The 12,265-nt window shown below is 42.9% G+C and overlaps 1 protein-coding gene across 4 annotated transcripts in view; it reads left to right on the plus strand.

The window, feature by feature from the left end:
• The first annotated feature begins 5,231 nt into the window (after positions 1-5,231).
• The window catches only part of SLC22A15 (solute carrier family 22 member 15), a 53,356-nt gene continuing 46,322 nt past the window's right edge, over positions 5,232-12,265 (plus strand). For all 4 annotated transcript variants that reach the window (XM_037498422.2, XM_054690813.1, XM_037498423.2 and 1 more), the window contains exon 1: positions 5,232-5,357. In XM_037498422.2, coding sequence (XP_037354319.1) covers positions 5,271-5,357 — 87 coding nt within the window. In that variant the 5' untranslated portion in view covers positions 5,232-5,270. The remainder of the gene's footprint in view (positions 5,358-12,265) is intronic.

Here is a 12,265-nt window from a genome sequence, read left to right on the forward strand (position 1 = left end):
GAGACATGGAAATGAACAATTTCTCCATACTATATTTATTTATTTTTTAATAGATTTATTTATTTATGCATACAAGAACTGTGGTACAGGCCAGAGCTGTATGTGTGTTGGGGGGGGGGAGGTGAAAGGATTCACCAGAGACAGAATGGAGAACAGAACAGGCAGATTGACTGAAGTACACTGCTGAGGGGAGAAGAGTGGGTGAGGCAGGAGAGGTCTGCTGCACCATGTGGGTAGCTCCCTGGCAGGGGATCAAACTCATGCTGTAGTGGCGGCAGATAGCTTCATAGGTTGTGTCTTAACCCCTTGCGCCACCAGGGAGGCCCCCATCCTAAATTTAGATCAACTTTTGTATGTTCTTGACTCACTAAACAATAGTTTTTGAATGGCAGTTGTTGCTTTGGGAGGTCAGATGAGGAGTAAGTCCATGTCACTGCTAATTCCACTTCTTTTTGAATCTCCTCCCTTTGTGTTACTGCTCCTCCCTCCCAGACATCTACCCGCCCAATTGGCTTCCTAGTGAATTGGTTATGTCCATTTTATTTGCTGCATCTATATGCATTTAATGTAGACATAGGTATTTGCTCCTTGGCTAGCTTTACTAAGATATGTTCCTGTGCCATATTAACAACAAATTGTTACCTCAACATTTTATTTGTCCTACACAGAAAGAAATGACCTTCATATTATTTTTAAAAGTCAGTAACTCTGAGTACATTTCCGTGGGTACACAATATCGATTTCCAGGGATTTGAAACAATACCTAACATACATGAAATCCATTATCTCATGCACTAAATGTCGGTAGCCAACTGGGACACGGAATTACCAATGAAGCAAAAGACATGACACAATGTTAGGTTGCAGGTTTTGCAACAACAACAACAAAATGATAATATCTACGTTTGCTTCTAAGCTTTATGTAACTCACCAGATAAATTTAACCTTTTTTCCTCATTGCCCAATAAGTGCATATTTGATAACCTATTCTAAACATTATTTTAATTTTTTTATTATTTAAAAACCCCAGATGTTCATTATTCCTGAGTTAAAAAGGAAAGATACAAATATTATAAAATTATGGTGAAGAAGGACTTAATGAGAAAAACGAGAAAAGAATGGTCAGATGGGGGAAATATAGAACTCTTTGCTAAGAGCCACAGATGCAATACCTTGAGCCTCAGGAGAGCTTTAATTAGTACAGGTCTTCCTTCAGAGCATGCTCAGAAGCTCTGGTGCGGCTAGTAAATTAGGGCAAGGAAATCCAGCAGGGGCCTGGGTGGGTTAAGGAGGAAGGGCAGGATCTTAAAGGGGCAACGACTATTTTTAAAAGAGCAATTCCTATTATAGGGCCTTCAGTCTACCATCATGAATCTGCTCCACCTTCTGTGTCCCCTATCTCAGTTACTAACTAGCACCTCCATGTTTGGGCGGCAAAGCCTCTGCAAAGTCATCTTTTGCCTCTGCACAATGAAATCACTATCAACTTTTACTTATTTTATCTTAAAGTGGACTTTATTTCTCCATTCCTATTATCATTATTTTGGTTTAAGCTTTCAGGTCCAAACTGGAGACTGACCGGGCCATTACAGTAGTGTCTCCACCCATCTTATAAGCATTTTCCACTCTGCCATTCCAAATTAAAACACATAAGTGGTTCCTTAACACCTGTAGGAAAAAATGCAAGTACCCAAGCACATCATATCTGGCTGCTATCAGGCCTAATTGCTGACACTCCCCAGGTTTCACTTTCTGTTCTCACATTATCCAAGGGCTTCTAGCACACATGTCCCAATATAAGGTGAATTGTTACTGAATCTATAGTAGCCTTTTTAGCCCACTAACTAGGTAAACTTTAATAATAACATAACACAATTTTTACTTAGCATTTACTTTGTCCCTCTAGCTATATATCTTATAAAATATTAATTTATAACTTTTTTACTCCCACACCATGATACCAAAGAAATATTTTCAAAAGTTAAGTTACCAATATAGAATGAACCCATGTCAAAGCGAGCCATGAGGATGGAAAAGCTGGTTTTAAGGGCATTTAAATAACTGGTTATTTATAGGGAAAAATAGAATATTAAAATAAGATTGCTAGATTAGCTATTCCCCTCTGAATCTGCCTACATGCACACTCCAGTGTGCACTTTTACCTACAATAAAGCTTCATTTATAACACCTAAAAAAATAATATCACCTGATTAGATGCAAAACAATCTATGTTTTATAGATCAATGAAATAATAGGCTATCTTTCTTACCAAACATAATCACTGTATCTTTATCACACAAATATATCTACACATAACTGCATGGTATCTGGATTCCATTTGATTATAAATAGCAAAGTCAAACACAGGCAAATTCTACAGAATTAAACAATCCTAGGAGGACTGTTTCACACAATGCTTCCATACTCCTTTGAAACAACATAAAATTCTCTTCTTGCTTTCTTATTATTTTAAGTATAGGACTTTTTTTAACAATGGAAGTTTTTTTCTTTTTTTGGTCACTGCAGTAGTCACTTCTTGAGTCACCTATCACAGTTTTCTAGAACATAACATCTTCATCTTCATATTCTACATTTTCTCAAATAAAGTACTCATGGAATCTCATGTAGGTTCTTGGGTATTTGAAAAGAGGATGGCTTTATTAAATAACTACATACATTGTAAAAATGTGTATAGTCACGTAAATGTGAAAAACACAAGAATAACTATCCAAATAGTAATAATAATAATAATAATAATAATAATAATGTAATCTGTAGTTTTCCAAAACAGTAAAAAAAAAAAGAAGGGCAATATAAAAATGGCAGATGATCAGGAAGGAAAAAAAAGATGGTAAATAGAAAACACAAAATGAAATGATAGAAAAAAATTCCAAATATCTCACTCATATTAAATATAAATGGATTTAACTCATCTATTAAAAGACAGAGACTATCAAATTGTATAGGTAAAACTGTCCTCCTTCCATAAACACACCTAGACCAGAAACAGAAAGAATGAATGTATAAAGATTACAAGGAAAATATTGACAACAAAATTATATGCCTGATGCAGCACTATTCATATTAGACAAAATAAAAATTAAGACAGAAGGCACTCAGAAAAGACAAAAAGCATTAAAAGAAGAAATAAATATTTTATGATCAAATAAATAACTCAATTGGTGTGTTTATGAATCTACAGAAATAACAAGAGAACTAGATAAAAACTCAGAAATGAGAAATGTATTGGATGATTTTGACACACTTATTAAAAACTGATATATTCAGCAGAGGAAAATTCAGTAATAATACAGACTATTTGAATAAAATTAACAAGTTTGATCTAATAGATATGGAGAAGCTTGGACCCAAACAAATGGAGAATATTTCCAATACATTCAGTACATTTTTCTAAAATGATCACATAGTTCAAAAAAACTCCTCCATTTCAAAGATTTCACATCATCTTTGTCTCCAAAGCATTTACATTAGTAATCAATAATAAAGAGATGGTTGAAGAGTAGCAACGACCTTTAAGTGGAAGCTATTGAAAAAATGCATTGACAAGTAGCTCATTGATTAAAGAAGAAATTATAATGTCATGGGATATTTAAAACTAAAGACATAGAAAGTACCACGTAACAAAACTTGTGGGACAGAGCAAAGTATTACCTAGAGAAAAAAATAGTCTTGCATACAATTATTCTTAAAAAAGAAAAGTTGAAAGCAAATAGGCTAAACTTTCAAGCCATGAGTTATATAGTAAAAGAATTACCAACTAACAAAAGCAAAAAAAAAAAAAAAAGAATTTACATAATCTACAAAACAGAAAAAATATATAAAAAGAAACATAAACACTGGTTCTTTAAAAAGTACACAAGCAGTACATGAACTAGTTCTTTTAAAAATATACACAAATCTCTAGCAGGACTGCTGAGAATGAAACAACAAAAGTGAACAATGTTAAGAATGAAAATGGCCTAAATACAGCTACAGTGTGATTGTCAAAAACCCTAAGAGAAGCAGATGAACAAGTTTATTCCAAAAAACAAAAGAAAAAAAGACATAAAATAGAAACAGTTCTAAGAAAAAATTAACCATAAGTAATTCAAGAAGAAACTAAAAGTGATTCACTTTTAGTGAATTCATGCATCCACTTTTCTGAACTTTCTACAAAAAAAATTGTCGAAAGCCACAAAGCCAGGCAAGGCCAGATGGTTTGAAGGAGAGTTATAACAAACCCTCCTGGGCATTTCACTCAACTACTGTGTATAATCTCACCCTCAAATCCAGACAAGACAGTAAGAAGAAAATTAAGCACCAGCCTCACTGTCTCATGTATAATCTTAGATAAAACAGTAGCTGGCCGTTGTCTCTGATCAGGACTGCACTGGGGACCACAATGGACCACTGGGGCCAGACGATGGAATAGTATACTGCTGTTAAACCCCCCCAAGGAGGTGGAGGGTGAAGAACTACGGCAGGTGCCCAGTGCGCCTCGGCCCTGCCTATCTTTCTCCACCTTTCCAGCCTGGCAGATGCATTTACCCTTTAAACACCTTGGCAGCCACCACCTGTGGTCCACAGATTTGTCCTTCTTGTTCTTCTTTTATGTTCACGTTGTACCTTTTGCATCTTTGCCTATGCAAACATACCTCAAGGTTTTGCAAGAATTTGTTTACCTAGGACCAGAACACATGGCCGGCAGAATAGGATTGCAGAGAAATGTTGGACAGAGCTCATCTGTGAAGGATCTAGAACGACCCCCCAGCCGAAGCACCTCCAAACTGCCCCTCACCCCTCACCTGCTCCCCCCGCGCGCATTGACCTGATGCGCGCACTAAAGGGCACCCAAGTCTGGGCCACCATCTGGTCGCGCAACAGTGGTGGCGACACCAAAGCAGGGGCCGCGGGTTGGGCTGCAGGGGTGCTCGGGTTTCTCGGGCGGGAGGATGCCACACCCCAGTCCACTTCCTCTCGCCTCTCTCTTTAAAGGGCGCAGACACCAATCCCTCTCAGAAGAAAAATCCCTAACAGGAAGCTCGGAGGCCCCGGGACCCGCATCCAGCCGGGCCTGGCGCGCGGCCCTGGCCGGGGTTGGGCGCTTCGGAGCGCGCGGTGCGCGTGGCCCCGGCCCCCCGCGCCCCGCCCGCGCCCCCACTCCGCGCCGGGTCCGAGCCGGGCGCCGCCCAGGGCCGCCCCGCAATAACGGTGGGTGGGCTGGAGGCGGCCCCAGCTCGGGCGCAGCCCGGCCCAAGGCGCGGCCTGCCATGGAGGTGGAGGAGGCGTTCCAGGCCGTGGGCGAGCTGGGCATCTACCAGATGTACCTGTGCTTCCTGCTGGCCGTGCTGCTGCAGGTGAGTCCCGCGTCCCGGCGGCCCCCAGCACTCTCCACCCGCCCTGGGGCCCGGGCGCCCGCCGCGCCCCGCAGGCCAGCGACCCCAGGGGCCAGGGCAGGATGGGGGAGCCGCGCCGAGGCCTGGCCCCCCACACCAAGGTCGCCTGAGGCCTGTCCACTCCAGAGCCTCCCAGCCTGGGCCAGCTGCCTCCTGCCTCCCCACCCCTTGCCGGGGAGCAGGAGTAGGGCTCTGTGTGTGTGTGTGTGCACTCGCCTGTGTGTGTGTTGGGGGGCTTCAGCCAGTGAACTGGTTAAAAGGGATGCAAAATGTCTGTTACCTGTAATACTCTGCGAATGTGAAAGGAAAGTGTTAAACTCTAACCTGTGGCCCTTCTCTTGGGAATTGGAACCCCAGGGTGTCCTGACAGGCTCTGGCAGCCTGCCCTCTGGGGTGGGTCTCCAGCAGCCCCTCCACTCTCCTATCTGCTGACTTTATTTTCCTGGATTTGAGGGGATTCCTGTTCTAGGGACTTTTAGGGCCTCAGATTTATTTCTCTCTGGTATAAGTTTCTCCGGGTCGTCTGCTCTGAGTCAGCTTTTGGATTGAGATTTTGATCCACTGAAGTGCCATCTATAATGAGTGGTTATAAGATGAAGTCACTTCTTGGCTGTACAGAATTCTCCAACCATTTTGCACACCCCGCCTTAGAATATATGTTCCATAGGATGTAAGTTGGACTGCAAACATTTTCCCAGGTGAGAGGTGCTTCTCCTCTGCTTGGTTAAATGGCCCGTTTGATTATCAATTTCTTTTCCCAGCATACTGCAGGCATTTCATTCACAAATCCTTTACTAGTGCCTAGTGTGAGTCAGCACTTTTACTCATTCCTTCATTCAGCACACGTGTAATGAATACCTACTGTGTGCTGGGCAGAAGCTCCATAGTGGACAAATCAAAGTCCATTTCCTGTGAAGCTTGCATTCTGGTGGGGATGGGGCGGGCAGACAGTTCAACAAAGACTTGCAGTTAACAGGTGATCATCGTTATTCTGAGGGAACTATTCGGTGTTCATAAGAAAAATCGGTCTACCAGTTGTTTATCCCGCAGGAGGCAGCCATTCAAAAGGATGTAGGTGGAGCTAATACTGACTTACTGATTCTCTTTTCCAATAAAATGAAAGTTCAGTTGATTTTATCACCAGGCAGAAGAGCCTTTCAAAGGATGGACAGATAGATGGAGCTAGTTTTTTCCCTAGTAAAACACGTTCTCAGTTCACACATCTGCAGTGTTCGGAAGTTCTTTTTAAGTTCGTTGTTTTAGCTTTAAACAGACTTTCCCTATGGTGACAAAAGTGTTCCTGCTAAGTCAGAAAAGAGGGTTTAATACAGACTAGAATTATATTCTTGCTGCCTGATGCTCACTTACAACTGTTTCTTGGAGAAAATTCTTTTCCTGTTGCTAAAAATTCCAGGAACTTAACTCCCTCTGCAAACAATCCAGCACCCTAGCTCTCCATCCCTGCACTCCATCTCCTGACCTGCCTAGGTGTCGGCTCACCTGGCTAGGTTTGCCTTGAGTGGGGGATCGCACCAAGAGGCCAGTTGCTATTAAGTTTCCCTTGCTTTTGTTTATGGTTGACCTGGTTACTTAGGGTCTGGCACCAGAGGTCCAAGCCCATGGCGGTGACTGTTCACTGAGCCCTGAGTGACATGTGGCCAGTAGTTGCCATAGAAGGATGAGGTCTTACAGGGGTAGGTGTGGCTGGGGAGGTGCCCTGTAGCTGTGCTTCTCTCCACAGAGGAGATGCCCCCATCCAGGCAGCAGCGAATCCTTCTCAGGCATGAATTGTTTGTGATGACTCACCTGCCCACTAGGACACCTGGTCCAGGCTTCCCTGGCCTTCCCCAAACTATCCTGGATATGAGGGGTCCCTCAAAGACCCCTCTGCCAAGGCTGTTGATGGAGATGGTTTGAGGAGAGCTGGCCTGGGGACAGGGAGTCTAGGGGGTCCTTACCCAGCTCTCTTGATGTAGACCCACCCAGAGGGCAGGCTGTCAGAGCCTGTCAGGACACCCTCTGGGTTCCAATTCCCAACCTTCAGTGCTGGGGTTGCTGCCCCCAACAGCAAAGTAAGGAAAAGGGAAAACATAAGACCATTTCAGAGTGGACTTAAATGAGAGGAGATGGATGTTTGCTTTTAAAACCAAAGCATTGTCTGCTGTTGCCCAAGGGAGGTGCAGGCCAGTGGCCCATCAGCATGTCCAGAGCCCTGTGCCCCCAGGAGAGGGCGTCTGTCTCAGCAGCAGCTCCCTCTAATCTGTGCTGGGTACCAACCAACCCCAGCGGGACACACCAAACTTGAGGGACAGACATGGAAATGTTCTAGATCCTTTTGCATTTTCGTCCTTTTGGGATCAGTAAATGGTTTTAACTCCCTTCAAACGTATTCAAGTTCAAGTAAGAGGACAAAATCACATTCAAAACAACACCAAAGGTCTTTAGGTTAATTTTCTTGGATTACTTGCTGCTATCACATAGATCCTCAAAATTTATCTCAAGATCCAGTTTCCTTTGGCTGGAGACTTATGCTCCTTGCAAACACAGTCTTCAGAATTGCCTTTAGCAGTCAGCTTTCAGAGACATGAAGAATAGATACAGAATTTATAGATTTCTCTTCAGCATAAGATGCAAAAGCCCTGATAATAGTGGTTTGTCATTTTAAAGTTCCTAAGCAAAGAGCTATAGGACAAAAGGATTGCCTTATGTGAAAATGGTTGTCTTACGGACAAACATTAAGATTTATAATTGTAAAGTTTGAAAAATTCTTACCCCCAAATATTTGTGCCCTCCCAGCTCTCTGTGGTACTTAAACATGAAAAATTCTCAGAAGGTGTGGCCTATGCTGAGCACCAGTGGAAAGATTAGTGATGTTCTCCAAAAAATATCAGTAATTCTGTTTATTCTTGTTTCTATTTTCTGATGGCATTCCATGTGGTAATTTTGTATTTGTGATGTGTGTGCTTGTGTGCCAGGCTGTCTGGAGGAGGGAGGTTGGAGTGCAATGCTTTGTTTCTTGATCCCTTTAGATATAAAGTAAAAATGGATTCTACTTTTTTGTTCTAAGCCCGAAGCCCAGCTCCTTCCTTCATTTTTCTCAGGACTGTGAATCACAGGCTGTAGTATAATTTGCAACCTCAAACTATCGAGAGCATGTAACCTGTAACAAGCATTAGTTTCACCAGCAAAGTGGCAATGTTGCTGTGAGCCCCAGCTTGACAAAGGCCCCATTTTTATGCAAACTCTTAATAACCTCAACCTTATTTTTCAGATCCTGGTACGACCGGTGCATTCATATCATGTACACAGTAAATACCTTTTCATGGTGTTTTTGAAAGTGGAATGACTGAACAGGTATTTTGCAGAAGATGAAACGCTAATAGTCCACACGTAAAAAGATGTCTACCTTCAGTGGTCATCTGGGACAAGCATATTAAAATGACTATGAAATATCATTTCACACTTATTAGATAAGCAGACATTAAACAGTCTAACAGTACAAGTGTGATGCAAATGAGAAGTAAGAACTGTCCCATTTAGAGAATAATTTGGCACCATCTAGTGAGTTGAAACCCAACATTGGACTCCTAGGTATACGTTCTGCAGTATCTCTAGATCTCTCAAAATGTGCATAAGGAGAACAGGATGGAAGGTTTATTGCAGTGCTGTTTGTAATAACTAAAATTAGTAATCACCTAAATAAGTCTCAAAGAAGAACTGGATAATGAAGATGTGGTGTGAATTTGGTAGAATATAATGAACTAGATTTATACGCAACTCCCTGAATATATCTCTAGAATACGATGTTAAATAAAAAATAAAATAACCAGGATGATAGATACAATGTGACACATGTTCTTAGTACTGATTTTATTTTTTTATTTTATTTTTTTAAAGATTTATTTATTTATACAAGAACCGGGGTACAGGCCAGATGCACAGGAGGGTGAGAGGGTTCACCAGAGACAGAGCGGGGAGCAGAGCAAGCAGACTGACTGAAACACTGCTGAGGGGAGCAGCGGGTGAGTCAGGAGAGGTCTGCTGCACCCCGATTTTTAAAAGCATAGGAAATAATACTATGTTTGGTTGGTGAATGTATTTGAACAATGTAGAAGTACAGACATGTGGATTAGAAAGACTCATACTCAATGAACAGGATTGTTACCTCTTGGGAGGAAAGGGTATAGGAGGGATACACAGGAGATAGCCTCTGTTATCTGGAATGCTGGATTTAAAACATCCGAAGCAAAAATGATAAAACATTACTTCATCACTGCGCTGGTAGATTTATCAGTCTTATTTATTTTTGAAATTCCTTGAGTCCATTTACGCTGTGGATTGAGGTCACTTTACAGTAGGAGGGCGGGGTAGAATGGGTTTTGTTCAGGGGGTTTTAATTAAACTTTGTGTTGTTCACTGCCACCACTCGGCTCTCCTACACACTTGCATTTGTCACCGTATCCTAGCCCCTCCGGGAGATTCATGGCCACACCCCCTTTGGATGGGGTGTCACTGGTGGATATCTGGGTCCTCTGACCTCTCACCCATTAGCATAGTGAGGACCCTTTCATATGCCAATCGTTAAGACCAGCGATCACTTCAGGGGGCCCTCAGCACAACCAGGAGTTTAGCCCCCACAGAAGCCCCCGTGATATAAGCTTCTTCATTGTGACTTGGAGACATGTGGTCAGATGTCTGCTAGTTTGAGCAAATCTCATGTCATCTGTCCTCAAATGTAGTTCTGCCTGCTCAGAGCCGAAGCCCTGGAGCGTGGGTGTCCAGAGAGGTTTAGGTAAGCTGGGGAACCTTGGCCTGGTGTTCCTTCCTTCAGTTTAGACGAGAGGGGGCACTCCAGGTGCCCTGAGCAAAGAGGTCTTAGCCCCCAAGTGTATACCCTCAGGACAGCTGTGTTGTCCACAGACAGACACTGCCCCCTGGCGTGAAGCAGAGAAAGCTGCAAATGTGTGGGACCCTTGGATTCCATCCTGGGGGGTTTAGGAGATTCCGGAGCAGGGAGGTTTCAGGGACCTGTCAAGGATTGGGATGTGCCTTGGAAAGCCCCTAGTCTGATGCCTCCATAGCGCCCGAATCTTCAGCAATACACCTGCTCAGAGCCACCCACAGCTGCTGGACATGTGCCCTGCCAGAGAAGGCATTGCCTTCCAGACAGGCCAGAAATCATGAAGGCTGCCGGGGCAGTATGAACGGGGCAGGGAGTACCCTGGGCTCGGGACAGGAGCGGAGTCTGCTCTGTGCTCAGTCTTCACTGGGCTCCTGGAACTCTGCCTCTTGAGAGTTTAATTCATGTATTTTGCAAGTTCAGGATTTCCTCATGTTGCTCAATGCCCAGCAGTTAGATGGCCTCGTGTCAGTGTGGACACAGAGGTTTTCAGAAAGCGAGTGTGGTTCCTCACCAGAGCCAGAGGAAGCACTCACAGCAAGAGGATAGCCTCAAAAACTTGCTCCCCACACAGCACAGAGGAGGCACCATAGACTAGGAAAAGGGTTGAGCAGCACAACTGCTAACCCGTGCTCACCTTTGGGTGTGAGGCCTGCCAGACATTTTATCACACAAATATGCCCACTCACTGTTTTTGCAGAAATTTCTGTTTAACCTGACTTTGTCTCAAAAGTCTTGTGAGTACCTTGCTGGGCTCATAAAAGAATAATCACGTATTTTTAGTGGCTGGCGTGCGGTGTGTCAGCATTTGGCTATCCCGTCATTTGCTTATTCGCTTCCCATTTATTGTAAATGGAGGTTGGTTGTTTCCTCTTTTCATGGTTCTGAAATGCGCACAGCCCATGCTATTGACTGTGTTCTGGATTTAGCCTTTGCTTTTCCCAGGTGACTCTTTACCTTTCTTCTCAGCCCAGATTTCCCCTCACTTCTTCCCTGTCATTCTCCCCAGGTATCCTTTGTTCCAATTTGTGGATAAAATAGAGGTCTCTCTCTTTCATCCAAACAGATGCTGTGTAATTAGCATATGTACCATGTGATGCAAACTTCCTGAACATCCTTTCATTTTGCTTCAAAATTACTTTTTTTAAAAAGATTTATTTTATTTATACTAGAGCTGGGGCACAGGCCAGAGGCGCAGGAGGGTGAGAGGATTCAGAGACAGAGCGAGGAGCAGAACAGGCAGACAGACCGAAAATACTGCTGAGGGGAGCAGCGGGTGAGAGAGGAGAGGCCTGTCGCACCATGTGGGTTGCTCCCTGGCCGGCCGGGATCGAACCCACACTGCAGAGGCTGCTGTACTCAACCTGCTGTGCCACTGGGGAGGCCCCAAAATTACTTTATAATTCTCATTGGTCCTTATGTTTTCCATGGTGTCCACAGGATGACACTTTTATATCCTCTTTGTAGGGGTAGCCTTTCAGAGTTTTTCTTGGTTCTGTGTGACTCCCCCAATTATTTCTAAACTCCTGTCATTCTGCTTCTCTGACGTTCTAACTCTAAATCTGTAGATTTAGCTGGTCTATGAGAAAATTATTAAATTAACATCAACTCATAAAGTGAGGTTAGTCCCTTTTCAATTCTTCTTTAATCCTTCAATTTATCTAAAAAGAAAGCCTCATTTGGTACGGGTTCTTCTCAAAACATTCGCAAATATTTCTCTTTTAACAAAAGAAATGAACTAGAATTAAAGAATTACAAAGGGTTCAGACTTTGGCAGGAAACATTGCCTACTTAGAATTGAATAACATTCTTCTATTGTCATTGTATTTATTATTCATTTTTGCTAAAAACTCGCAAACACACATGTACCTACTTCCCGATTTAATAAATGTTAATATTTTGCCAGGTTTGTTTAAGGTTGTGTCAGTCACAGTTCAGCCAGAGGAGCAACAAGCAGAACTAGGCTAGA

Source organism: Talpa occidentalis, unplaced genomic scaffold (genome assembly GCF_014898055.3).
Source record: "Talpa occidentalis isolate TD23 unplaced genomic scaffold, MPIMG_talOcc4v2.1 talOcc4.9, whole genome shotgun sequence".
In the NCBI taxonomy this organism is placed as follows: domain Eukaryota; kingdom Metazoa; phylum Chordata; class Mammalia; order Eulipotyphla; family Talpidae; genus Talpa; species Talpa occidentalis.